Below are 14610 nucleotides of genomic sequence, written 5' to 3'. Positions count from 1 at the left end.
GCAGTATGAAAATTGAATAGAAGTTGAAAATGAGCGAAGGGCCATTAAAGCGACAGTTTTTCAAGATGACGCACATTTTTGCCTAGCCCGTACGATGTACGCGTGAAAGTCTGTCAAGGACAATGACAAATCTCAGCACTGCTTGGGATTCCATACTGGGCAGTAGTATTCTAACACCGACCGGTCGAGGGAGCAGCAAACAGTAGATGTCCGTGAAACTTTTAGCTATCCTGAAAATGAAGCCGAGCGTTCTGGATGCCTTGTCGATCACGTACGAGATACGCTGGCTGTATGTGAGTTGACAATCTAAGATGACTCCCAGATCCTTAATGTGATTCACACGATGTACGTCAACACCTTCTAGGATATAACTGAATGTAATTGGATGTTTCTTCCGTGAGAACGTGATTACTGAACATTTTGTTGGCAGAGATGAACTAGCCTTAGGCTAAAAATCTCTAAAATAAAGATTAAAAAAAAACATTTTGTTGGATTTACAACCATGCGGCACCAATTAGCAAAAGCGTTGAGTTGGAGGTTGGAGTTGAAGAAGGTGGCAGTCAGCGATGGCTCGGATTCGGAGATAGATTTTCATGTCGTCTGCGAACGATAGTCGAGGACGAAATTGACGTCAAAAAATACACAAGAAATATCAACGGGCCGAGGTGGCTACCTTGCGGAATACCCGAAATGGCAGGGAACGAAGGAGATCGGCAGTCGTCGATTGCAGCTTCCAACTGACGATCAGATAGATAGGATGCGAACCATCGTAGGAGACTGCCGTTTATACCGAGCCTATCCAGTTTGGCGATCGCTATATGATGGTTTAACTTGTCGAAGGCGGCTGATACTGCCTATAATCGCATATCAGTCCCATATGGATTTTCGTTAATTTTAAGATTACAACGTTATACACTATTAATTGGCATCTCCTTACATATTACGTGGTAAATTACGGACTATGATCATGAAAAATGTGAAAACAGCATCAAGATAGTTTGTCCCATCATGCAAAGTAATCGCATATCAGTCCCATCCTGAAATTCAAACGTCCAGAGGTCAAGTTACAGTTCTACCTTTTGCATCACCATATTTTTCGGTGATATAACAAAACATGCAAGCTTCATTGTAACTGATTTCAACTTGAAAGAATTGTCAATTAATTTACTATGATTTTAAAAATATTTACGTGGGAATTGCACTTCGCAACTTCAACTGCCATTTTGCCAATGCCTACTTTTTCCATATGGGACTGATATGAGATTACAGGCAGGATAGGTCAGTGCAGATGACATCTGTTTGCATATGGTCTGTCATGCTCTCCGTAATGTACGAGGTAAGACACAGAAGGTTGGAAGTAGTCGACCGCCCTGCCATGAAACCATGTGCTGCTTGAAGTGAGAAACTAATGGTTCCATAACGACCAACTCGAACAGTTTAGATATGGCACACAACGATGTGATGCCGCGATAGTTGTCGATGTATCTTTTGCATCCCTTCTCATGCACTAGAAACATCTCAGCTTATTTCCAGGCAAAAATGTATAAGTGAAACACATTTTTATAATTAATTTACGTTACGTGTAGAAAGTGTCTAATACCCCGTTCACACTATATGTAATGTCAGTAAACACCTCTACTGGTGGAGAATTGATTTTAACTTAATTAAAACGACAAACAACTTATTCTTCTTTTGCTTTATTATAGAGACTTTCAGACTTTAGCTAGTTCGTCTCTTTGGAGGGAAGGAACTCCTGAGGGGGTCCCGGAGAGAAAAAGATAAATAAATTACATAGTGTTTGTTACATAGTTTAAGGATATCAGAGTTCTGTGTCGATTGTTGAAGGGTAGGTGTTCCAGTAATAGTGGTGTACCTATAGTTGCGGTATGGAGGTTGTGCCGGAATAGTGAGGAGGACCCGGATAAGATTATTTTTCATCGGTTGCTGTCCTAAAATAAAGCATATTTTCATATTTCAAACTTAAAATTATCCCAAAAATTACGGAAAATCATTCATTTTCCTTAATATTTTCACTCCTTTGCACCTATATAGTTGCGGTAGTGGAACCCATAAGAAACCAACGCATTCCGCGAAGTAATGAAATTGGGTTGTTAGCTGAATGCCTAAATAAAACAGCAAAAAAAAGGTTATCCTCCGTTTAATTCCACTTAATTAATTTTGGTATCCATGACAGATACGTATTTCGACTACAATGTGCAGTCTTCATCAGTGTCATTACGACTAAAGAACTTATCTAAATCTAACCCCCTTAAGTACTCATCTCCTAGGTAAAAAAGTCAAGATCACAGGTATAAAAATGAAACTACAATGTGTTGAATCGGAACCTACCTAACTAATTAAAACCAAAGATTTAAGTAAACTAAAGGAGACAAATCTATTCAATAAAGAACTACAACTATTGGAACAGTGTTCCTATTAATGGAGGATGAGTTTTCTAAAATTGTATGCAATTTTATTACAGTGTAATGTTTTTCTATCAAAATAGAGGAAATCTATAGATTGACGTATAACAATTGTGTGTCGAATAGTCCGTTGGTTTCGAGGTTGGTCCAATAGTCATCACCTCAAGAATCTTGAGCCCATCCAGCGCATGGGAAATTCGCAACATGGCGCAGACTACGATTTTTCATCCAAAACTAAGTGCAATCGCAACACTTGATTTTGGATACTTTCATAGCGCGGGAGACAAAACAATTCAAAATCTAGATACAATGTACTCAAAAATAAGAACTCTCTCAAGACTACTGGTTGAGTACAATTCACAAAAAGTAAGAGTTCTGGTTGTACTTCAGGATTAACTTATAAGTACTCATTCACAAGATTCTTGGTCACTATACAATACATCTTAAAACTATAGTCAAAAGGTACAACACAATAAACACTTTATCTTCCGCTATCCAAAAAGCCTCCTCCATCAGAACTGGAGCCGCTTCCAGTGGTTTCATTGTAAGGCAAATTGTTGTACACCAACGAGGGTCAGAGCGCGTCCATTGCAGCAATGGACGGAAAACGTGGTCAGCACTCACACACTCATCACAAAACGGTTGCTTTCCAAAGTCGACGAGGCATCGACCGAAAGAACTGCTGATGAAGAACAATGAGGAGGACCACACAATGGTTGCTGCCGAGAAAACAGACGATCGCGTAGCACACATCGAGAGTGGCCTGCTTTTGTCGACAGCCGAGTGAACACTGATCGTATTCATTTTTAAGTACTTTATATCTCGGTTTTGAGTTGTTTCGTCTTTCCGTGAAGTGAAGTTGTGTCTTGGGAGAAGTTTGTGCACTTAGGCTCTGAATCATTTGGCGATTTTTTTTAAATATTCAATATTAAATGTGTTATTTCTGATTGTCTGTTGCATCTAAGTTTCTTTTCGTTGTGTGTGTGTGTGTGTGTGGGGGGGGGGGGGGGGGTGTATTAAGGGGTGTATTAGCAATACTAATACCTTTCTCTCTGTTCTTTTATTCGTTTTCTATATCCCTTCACCATCACCCCATATCCCATCATCTTGACGAAAGATGCGTTACTTGCATGGTGCACGCCCAAGTCGTACTACAGGGTAATATGCCGAGCGTGGTTCTATCACAAAAACCACGCAGGAACGGAAATCGATGGAGCTGAGGAATAATGAGGTAAATTCTACACAGTATTTTAAAGGAGCCAACTCTAAGCAGGTAATAGTAGCAATTAATAATAAAACAACCATAAACAGGTAAGAATTAATTTATTTATTTTAAATACAGTAATGACCCGATTTTGTCAGACCCTGCGCGCTTCAGACTTTTTTATTTCAATAATTTCACATACCCATAAATCTAAATTTTTCTCATTCATCGTTAAGAGGGATATTTACAGTATACTTTGGTGCAATAGGTTCAAGAAGGTTATTGGAAAAGGGCATGGGTTTTGTAGGACATTGGAAAACATTTTCAAAAAAGGGGGCTGACAAAATCGGGACATTACTGTATTCCATTTACATTTACATGATTTATCACATATTTCCCGAGAACTTCGAGGTTGGGGCGTGGTTGCTTTTGTAGATGGGCACGTCATTTGCCGGTTTCTCGCGAATTGGGGCTCAGTCTGGAAAAACTAATAACACAAATAGGTAGAGGAATAGTTCCTCTATGGTTTGGTATAGTTTGTTTGCAGGATTGTTCTTTTGTTCGCGGAAGACCGGCGATTGACGTGTTTGTTTGCAGGGGCGATTACGTCCAGATCTCAGGGTTCTCCGGATTTATGGTCGTGATCTAATACACATATTTGATCACAATACGAGCCTAAAAGATGCAGTGACCTAGTGAGCACCATAGCTCGAGTCATCTGTTAGTATTGTGCCCAACCGAGATGCTAGCCTATTAAGACTGCAGCAAGTCAACTCTCGAAAAAAAAATAGCACTATTTCCAAGGTCAATAGCTCGAAGTTGGGCAAAATATACTTAAAATGCTGCCCAATGCATACCAAATAATTAGTCTTCTTTAGTATTCTCTGCTGATCTGCTTATTACCAAACTATAGTAAACCGTGTACAGATAATCGGTTTCTTGCATTTGTACATAGAGGCTCCTTCATACGTCACTTACTCTTGGTGTTGAAGGAAGAAAATTTTGAATTCGGTTAAATAGAAGTAGGCATGCAAAAAAAAGAGTAGGCGTTCCAGGGAGAGTACTACGAAAGACCGAATCACAAAAGGCCGAAATACACAAAAGGCCGAATCCCAGAAGGACGAATCACGAAAGGCCGAAAAAGCTCGGGAAAGCGACAGTGGACGCGCGCGCTCACACCGGTCCACTTTGTCGCTTTCCCGATTCAGGCTTTTGTTAATTTGTTTTTAATAAATTAAATTACATTATTAAAGTAAAGTTACAATAATTATTATTCTGCATCTTCGAAATAAAATGTAATAGAAGCTACTTAATAGCCATTCGATTTCCGTAATGAAAAAAAAAACTTAAAATTTGGGTAGCTTTAGTTTTATGTTTGTTTGAGTGTTTAACGACGATTTAATGACAAGATGGCTTCGTTTTGTGTGAATGCAGACAATTCAACGAGGTGACTCAGTTGTAAGAGCTTTATTTTTCCAGATGTTTGAGTATGGAATGACAATGATGGCTTCGTTCAAGATGAAATTCAATATGGGAGGTATTCTCAAATCGAAAATCGTCATTAGCAGCGATAGTACTCTTGGTCCGTTTTGCTGAACGGTCTAGTTACACACATTCAACTGCTTGCGCAACTCGCTACCCAATCAGAATGTTGCGTAAATAAACCGTTCGCCTCTATCGCATCTCTTATTTCCTTGCCCTTCTCTTACCCGCAGCTTACCACTTACCCAAAAAGTCAGCAAGTGAGAATACCTCTGTATCTAATGTCATCTTCGCTTCATTTTTTGTGAATGCAAACCATCTAACGAGCCGAGTCAGTTGTGCGAGCAGAAAGGCTAACAGATTGTTTGGATGCGGGTTTCAACAAATTCGGTTTTTGATAAATTTTCGGCCTTTTTGGTTTTCGGCCTTTTGTGGTACCTTAGAATATTTTCGGCCTTCTGTACGGGTCCCGTTCCAGGTTCGTTCGTTTGCATCGTTGTAGTTACTTCACTTCTGTTTCTGCCACCACCCACTGTTCGACTTACTTTGGGTTGTGAAGGCAGGGTGAAGGAGACACTTTCTAATTTGTACGCCATAGGTACCGGTTTGTTTGTTCAAAAGTGATTAAATCGCATGGTTTTTAACGCTATTGAAAATCTTCATTGTTCGCTTTTTCAAATGCAGGTAAAGTAATCATTTTTTCGAATAGTAACGTACACTGGAGTCGCTTTTTACGCGGTTTTTTTTTACACGGTTTTTTTTTACGCGGTTTTTTTTACGCGGATTTCGGAATTTACGCGGTTTTTTTTTACGCGGATTCCGGAATTTACGCGGTTTTTTTTTACGCGGATTTTGGTTTTTTTTTACGCGGATTTCAGAATTTACGCGGTATATCGCTTTTTACGCGGGTTTTTCTTACACGGTCTTTTTTTACTCGGTTTTTTTTTACGCGGATTTCGGAATTTACGCGGTTTTTTTTTACGCGGATTCCGGAATTTACGCGGTTTTTTTTTACGCGGGACGTATCACCCGCGTAAAAAGCGACTCCAGTGTACAACTATCATGTAAAACTTCTATGGGTGTTTTGATGAAAGGCGTATCATCCAAACCATTTGTAGAATAGTTCTATGATTTTGGTTATTGTTCGTCTATGATATTTTTTAATTCGGGCTTTGAAAACTACATTTCGACTGATCCTTGTCGTTTATGTTATGTTGAATTATTCCCTTTAATCAGCACACAATTATGGACAGTTCTTTCTTAAAGAAAATATATTTAATAATTTCAATATCAATGTAGCAAAACAACATATAGGGGGAGATGAACCAGTTTTGCCACCCTAATAATTTCCAATCAACTGGATAGTTCCTGGTCCCATATAAATCATGGCCTCAATCATTACGCTTACAAGAGATTATTGTAAAATATATACAATTAGCTGACTTTAAGTAGGGTGGCCACAAACTGCCCCACTTTCCCCTAAACCTTTAACGGTAGCTAAAAATCTCATCTCACTTAACCTCGACCTTGATGCGACTGTAGGCATTGCCCACCACGCCCCGTAAATTCCAAATATTCTTGAACGTCTCCGGCTGTGAATTGTAACTATCGTCTACGGCTCGGGACCAAACTTCCAACTTCTGACCCGCTTTAGCGGGTATCTTTGCCGTCCACAAAGACCACGACCAGTGTCTTCCCCTACCGGTATTCTTTTCCACCTGATCCAGGTCTGCCACAATCCAAGTTTTTCCACCGTCAGCCGTCAAATCGACTCGAATTACCTCCTGACCACCGCCGGACCAAGCGTACCCTTTTACCGTGATGTAGCCATCCTCCGACTTGAGCTTGTCTCCATTGGCAGGAGCACAAATAGCCGACGTAACCGGCATATGTTGAATGGCCGGAGCAGATTTGAAATCAACCGTGTCCCAATCGGTGCTGGGACTGAACGATTTGTAATCATTCTGCTGCCAATGGGAACCGGACTCCTCCTTAGATACGACAATCCGACCTAACCATTTGACATTCCGGGACCCAACAACACCGGGAACGATCACCCTCACCGGGTAGCCGTGATCACGGTTCAGTGGTTGACCGTTCATCTCATACGCCAGGATCACATCACCGCGGGGATCCATGGCCTTGGACAGAGGAATCGATGCCCCGTACGGCGTGGAGGTCGGATCCGTATCTAATCCCTCGAAATGGACGTGACTGGTTTCATCCGACACAACACCCATGGCTTTCAGCACATCTGCCAATCGCACACCGGTCCATTGGGCATTTCCAACGGCTGATGGACCCCAAGCGAGTCCCTTGATCGGTTTGACTTCCATCATTTCTCCTCGACGGTTACCTCCGCACATGATCGTAGCGGTGACCGTGTGCTTCGGAAGCTTTCGTAGGTCGTCGTATTTAAACGATTTGCTTTTCGTTTTAGCAGTCAATTCCACGTCGATTTCCAGCTCGTACTCCTTGATGTCGACCTCCGGTACCGGGAGGTGGTTCCGGACGTAGAAGAACTCATTCGGTGTGAGGAACGCATCGACCAAAACTGACGCTGGAGGCTCCGCGTTGAATGGCCTTTGGGTGGCCGGTTTGAGTATAGCGTGCCGCTTTGGTTCAGCGGCCCAGGGGTTTGCCTGATCCTTGGTTGAGATCACGTCTTCTTCCTTGAGGTTTCCAATGCGGAACGTGTCGAGCAGAGTGAGGATCTCCTTGGTGTTGTGCTGCTGGAAGATGTGCCAAAATGGATCGATGGCGCTGCCTGCGGGATGGAAACGGAAAGTTGACTTTAGAAAGGTGAGACGTCCACAAGCTTTTGTTGTTTGGAGCACTTCCCCACTTGGACGGTAAACCCGTAAACCAATATTTAGAAAAGTAGTCAACCCGAAAATTTGCTAACTTTAACGGATACCGAGTCTGCCATTATCATAAGGGATGACAGTTGTATTTAGAAAAAAAAAAATCTTCAACAAGATCGACGAAATGTCTTCACATGTCTTCACTGCTACTTTTAAAACTTGCGGATGGAGAAAAGTGTTCATTATTTCAGATTTATAAAACTACTATAAGTTACTATTATAAGTTTAGCGAACTTCTTAGAAGTCAAGGACAATTCGTATAGAAACTAAGAGAACACAAATGTTTCTAAGAGTTAGGCGAAGTTCGTAAACATTCAGGGAACGTTGTTGAACTCCAAGAAACTAGCTGGGAACTTTACACAAGTTTGGAAACTTCCATAACGTTATGGGAACTTTGTTCAATTTCAGAAAACTTCAAAAAAAATCCTGGACCTTCTTTTAACTTCATGGAACTTTGTTAAAGTTTAAAGGACTTAGTTCAGAGAATTCCTTGTGAGTGAAGGGAAATTTCTGTGCAGCGAACTTTTCATAGTAGTTCAGCAAACTTTGCAGAGGTTTGACGAATTACCTAGCAATTCGAACAACTTCGTAAAACTATAACTATAGCTATATGAAATTCGTACAAACTCAGCAAATTTGGTGTAAATTATGTTGCAGTATATACCTATAGCTATAGAAAAAAGTATAGGGGGCTTTGTAGAAGTTGAAGTAATTTCCCTGCAGGGTTGCTTCCACTCACTTCGCTATAAAGCATTTCCAGTTTTGGTAAACGATATGCTGAATTGATGTCCACGGAGATGAACTAGCCATAGGCTAAAAATCTCCTTAATAAAGATTTAAAAAAATGAATTGTAGTAGCTTGGGTTTGAATTCCACGGTCTTCTACTCAGTAAGCAAAATCTGTCGCCACTAGAAAACCGAGCTCCTTATATCACAAAACGATCCCGACGGCGACCTCACCGACGACGACAACAACTACTTCTCTTGAGAAGGATTTGATATACATGGATTTCCAATCCACACGCCTGTTCTTAAACTTAAATATTACTTCTTTTATCCAACCGAATTTTTTTTAAGTACTCGTTCCTCCAATACAATTAAGAAACAAATCTAATTTAGCGTTAGCATTGTTACGATATACTTTGTAGATTGGATACTAGTGACACTCACGTCTCTTTTTGAAAGCAGATGCTTTCAGGAATAATGCTGGGGAGTAAACATTTTTAGTTCAATTTGAACAAGGATAACAAAAGTATGACTGACACTATTCCCAGCCACGCCCATCACGTATTGGTGCGATATGTGAGAGCGTGTTTGGGAAAATCCGAGGCAAATACATAACAAAGCGCTGTCTAAATCATTTTGACAGATCTAATTTCATACATTTTCTAGGTTAGCCAGATGATAATAATAAACAACTTTACACGGCGATGCTTCCGCTAGTTTGCGTGCGTTAAACGTCACTAATCTCCATGCTAATCTCATGCTAATCAAGAGTTGGTTGACTGAGCACGATAATAGGTTTGCCTATTCTTAGTGTTGGTGATTAGATTACGTTCAATGATGAATACAAGCGAATTAAAAATTATGTGTGGTCAACAAGGGGTAGGTCACTCCGCACACCAGTCTTGACTCATATTTTTTGTCAGTGTACCGCAGGTGTGCTGATTGTGCCGGTCATAGAGCAAGCAGCGATTGTTTGTAAAATATCCATCCCGGAAACCCGGCATTTCTGACACCTTGAATGTTTTGGTTTGAAATCGCAAGGATAAACCGGATTGAAGATGACGCGGGAAGTGGCGGGTGTGCAAAATTTTGGTGTTTTGTGTCCATAGGATAATAAAAGTCCTGCGTTTTAGGGTTTTATAATGCCCTCAAAGGCAGACCAGAAACCTAGCCTTTCGTGATGTGAAAAAACAACGGTCCAATAGCGACCGAAAAGAGTTGAAACCGGTGGGGAACATTGTTGAAGACCGACTGTAGAGGATGATGAATAGACTTCTGTAGTTTGTGTTGTGTGAGTTGCAGCATTATTTTAATTAAGGGTATTAATGGGGTCTAATTAACTGTCTCTTTCTCTTGAGCCCACTCTAGAGCCCACCTTCATTTGGTAATTAGATTTATAAGTGAACTGCTGGTCTGAGTTCCTCAGTCAATCAAACAGCACGTAATGTTGTGAACAACTTCAATGACAATTGTCCAACATTTGTGTGCTCCCATTTTATTTACAACAATCCAATGACTACGATATTGTGCCGAAGGTATGCTGAAGGTGTGTCGATGGATGTACCCAAGCTGTGCCGAATCTAATTTCGGCAAAATGTGCTGAGTGACTTACCCCCTTAGTGGTCAATCAGTTGATCGGCCAAATTATGCCAGTAGAAAAGGTGAACGAAGATGACTTGCGGTTGAATGGATTCAGGTTGCTATATAATAGGAAGAACTGACCCATTCGTAAAAAACCCAAAGAGCCGGAAAGAACAACCAAAAGGTCGGTTGATGGTGCTAGGTCCCGAGAAGCCTACCGAACTAATCGATGACGATGATCGGCGGTTGAAGAGGTCCAAAACCTGGTTGAAGGAACACTAATTAAAAATTCATGTAACACAAAAAAAGGGGCAAGAAATCGAATGTCGTCGCTCAGAATTTCTTTCAAGACGGCAAGTTGATCGGAACAAAGATTTCAGTAAAGTCTTTTGGTTATTTTTTTCAAGACTTCAGCTCGATCAATTATTATTCTGAAGATCTTCAATTGTACAAACAATTAAAACGATGCCTCCAGATATTTTCCCAAGAATGCTGGTTGATCAGATATAATCATGTGAGTTATTTTAATTACCTCCAACCAGGGTTACTTGAACTCTAAGACCAGAAGATTCGAAGAAACGAGCTCAACTTTTTGGCTCAGCTCTGGTACTATCTTCGGTTCCAAGCTAATCGATGCACCCCTCGAAACATATGAAAATCCACGAACCCCTCATTTTATCTGTCAAACTTTCATAGCGAATCAAAACAAACATTGTGTAGTACTGGAATTTATACTAGAATAGGATACGCTAATCGATTTGCTTGGGACCAATAGGCTAGTCAAGTAGTGAGCCAATTTAAAATCGTTAGTTTCGTTTTGATTGTTGGTTATTCTCCCATAGACGGCAGGTTGACCTTGAAGTATTTGAAAGATCTTCAGCGGATGAAAGATTTCTGTAAGTCTATTGCCAATTTTTTCAAGACTGATTAAGTAAGGTAGAGAACTACTTCGGCATAAGTGCGTATTTCCGTCTTATTGAGTAGATACATCAAATAGGCTTCTAGCATATGGATTTAAAGATCGGGCAGTTCGATAAAAATCTCTTAAAAAGTTCAATGTTAGAAAAATGCGTCATCTGGGAAATATAAATGTATATTTTTGGTTGCTAGTGAACATATGTCAAAACATACTTTAACAGAGTTGGTTGGAAATGCTAACATGAAGCTTTAGTGTGATGATTTATTAGCTAGAGAATGATCTTTAGAAGAGGGTAGGTGGATAGTTCCGTTAGAGTACGGCAGTATGAAAATTGAATAGAAGTTGAAAATGAGCGAAGGGCCATTAATGCGACAGTTTTTTTAAGATCGACGCACATTTTTGCCTAACCCGTACGATGTACGCGGGGACTTGAAGTATGTCTCCAAGTCCACAGGCAAAAATGTGTTATTAGGTAGTGATGAAAACGTCGCTAGAACTATTCCACAGCCGCAGTCAGTTTATGAGCAAAAAGAGGGACGCACATTTTTCCCTGTGGACTTGGAGACATACTTCAAGTCCCCGCGTACATCGTACGGGTTAGGCAAAAATGTGCGTCGATCTTAAAAAAACTGTCGCATTAATGGCCCTTCGCTCATTTTCAACTTCTATTCAATTTTCATACTGCCGTACTCTAACGGAACTATCCACCTACCCTCTTCTAAAGATCATTCTCTAGCTAATAAATCATCACACTAAAGCTTCATGTTAGCATTTCCAACCAACTCTGAAAATCGTTAACTTCGCGTATGAAGTAACATAAAAACACTTTGAATACTTTAACATTTTATGTATAGGCCCAATATAAGGGATACTTAGGCTGACATTAGGGAAATTACCGTTTGGTACGATAATTTAGTTCAAAAGCTACAAAATAAAATCTATAAGAACGCATAACATGTATTCTTGCATCTATTTTTCTTCAAAGAAGCGCTTCTAGACTGATAGAAAAAAGCGCCTAGAATTTAGGCCTATTCTGCGCGGCGTGTGAGCTGAAGTGACTCGCTGTCAATAGTGAAGTGACAAATGTCATCTTGGGTGAGGTGACTCTCCATTTGATTTGCACAAAGATTAAGCTCATCCGAGGTAACAATTGTCACTTTACTGTCAGCTCACCTCACACGCCGCGGAAATTAGGCCCAATTAAATAACATTCGCCATTGCTTAAGTGAAATATTTAATGTACTCAAAAGGCTCAAATTTCAGGGTGAATACGTCCCCAAATTGCAATTACCCAATTACTGGATTAAAAGCTCGAGATATCAAAAACACTCTATTTACCTGCGGCAAGCATAACTTTATCGCTGCCTGGATGTTGCGGCACGAACGAGGTAATGTCGTACACACCGATACCGTACGTCACCCAAATGCCGGCCTGTGGGGAATTGTGCTTGGCAACATCTTCCATCGCATACACCGGCAAATCGCGGCGAAGCTCGTTGTGTGCCTTGCTAATATCTTTTTGTGCACTCGGTGCGTTTGATGAATCGGTGGCAGCTTTTGCGTACACTTTCGCCGAGTCATCCTCTGCAATAAAAATAAGAAAACATACCGTGAGATGTCAATGTTGTGTGAACAAGTTTTTTTTTTTTAAAACCAATAAAATAAAAACAGGGGTTAACTTACTCAGCTTCTTCACAATCAGGTAGGTTAGCAGCGAGCCTCCAACGATCGTGGCAGCAGTGGATAGTAAGCTGCTACTGCTACTACTACTAGCATCTTGGGATCCGTCGTGCGAGCCAGTACTGGAATCATAGCTTGCTGCTCGACTATTGACTTTGAGCCACCTGTGCTGCTGTTGGACCACAGCCGATTTTGATGGAAACCTGCGAAAAGCAACATTTAGCACAGCTGCTCTTACGTAACCATGGCGCTAACAAGTCGTGCAACCGGTTATCGGCTAATTTGATCAAGATGGTTGTCTTGACGGCATATGCAAAGTATGGAATTAAGATTTGATATTTTGAATGTGCTCTAATTGACAACTACACGCAAAATAAATTTCTTTAACATCCAATGTAAGGTTGAATTTATTACATCCTCTGCATATTTTTCATGCAACAAATGGTAATTCTTGTAATGGACTGCAGCGTACAAGCAAGTTTTTACAGAATGCATATTTTTGTATAAAACCTTCACGAGATGATTTTCTTGACGCAATGCATTTGGGGAAACAAACATAAAAATTTCTAAATTATTATAAATCCGGGCGACCACATTAGGGGCCACGAATTAAGTATGTCAGGATAAATCTTCCCACCCTCCCCCTTTCATCACGTTTTTCGTATACACAGAAAAAAGTTGTTGAGTATTACCTCCAAACAGCTGCACAGAGGTCATTCTGCGGGTTGTGTAATATTACGATGTACATCGATTTTGCGAACAAAATTAAATCCATTGATGTAATATTGTATCTGCTTTTTGCTATTACATCATTATTTCATTCATAAGCTTGAATTACGTTTATCGATATTACATTTTTTGTTTGCTGTGTGTGTACCTAATGAATTGCTTGTCACAAAATATTAAACCCCCACTTCCACTTATGAGCGAGACTTAATATATGAATCACCCCTTACATATGTTTGTGTCGCGAAACATTGCAAATTCCTCGGCAAATTCTGCATATTTTTATGCAAATCTGTAACAGAATCTTACATTTCTCGGTTGGGTGTATGGAAACGTATATTAAAACGATGAAATGCTCCTATACCTCGGACAAATGCAGTTTTATTGCATAGCTAACAAGATTTACTACCCTACCCGTGTTTATTTTTTGTCAGAGGAGCGGAGCGACGGGCAAGCGTCTAGAATAAGCTTCTAAACGAAGATTCTAAAGAAAAGAAGGGTCTGTGCCTAGGGGCACGAACGGAAGCTTGACGTAGGACCGCTAGTGGACGGAACAAATGTGAACATTTAGTTCTTTTAATTGATCAATCATCAATTATCTTAACTCTACCCGTTTTTTATTTGTAAGCGTATCAAATTTGTAGTATTTATTTCAAAGAGAAAGTTGATGAAGAGAATCCAAGGGACTGTCAACTTGAGTATTTTCGATTCATCTACCCGACTTTAAAAGGTGTATTTTGATTGTTTTTGTTATTTTTGAATTTTTAAGTTTTGTGCATTTTGGTATTAAAGAGAGATCGAACTCGTGAGAGCTAATTTTCTCACAAATTTGATTTTATTGGCTTTCTGGGGACTGAATATACACCTAAAGCGAATTATTCCCACTTCTCTCAAATGCTATATGGATTTTTAACACTTCCTACCAGCGTGTTCTGGAAAATGGTGGGACGATTAATCTCATCAATACATTCGGGCCTACAATTCCACACCTTCTATAGAGACCAG

General features: G+C 40.2%; 1 protein-coding gene across 1 annotated transcript in view; it reads right to left on the bottom strand.

Annotated features, from left to right (window-relative positions):
- Positions 1-6422: 6422 nt before the first annotated feature.
- shop (shopper) overlaps positions 6423-14610 on the bottom strand; it is a 28067-nt gene continuing 19879 nt past the window's right edge. The window contains exons 2-4 of the mRNA XM_065229146.1: positions 12883-13082; positions 12538-12783; positions 6423-7876 (exon numbers count right to left, since the gene is read on the bottom strand). Coding sequence (XP_065085218.1) covers positions 6621-7876; positions 12538-12783; positions 12883-13082 — 1702 coding nt within the window. The 3' untranslated portion in view covers positions 6423-6620. The remainder of the gene's footprint in view (positions 7877-12537; positions 12784-12882; positions 13083-14610) is intronic.

The sequence above is a fragment of the Ochlerotatus camptorhynchus genome, unplaced genomic scaffold (genome assembly GCF_037179485.1).
Source record: "Ochlerotatus camptorhynchus isolate MF236.1 unplaced genomic scaffold, CSIRO-AGI_Acam_v1.1 ptg000308l, whole genome shotgun sequence".
Taxonomy (NCBI): domain Eukaryota; kingdom Metazoa; phylum Arthropoda; class Insecta; order Diptera; family Culicidae; genus Ochlerotatus; species Ochlerotatus camptorhynchus.
Note: the sequence above shows the minus strand (reverse complement) of the source record. Positions and strands in the feature narration are given on the sequence as shown.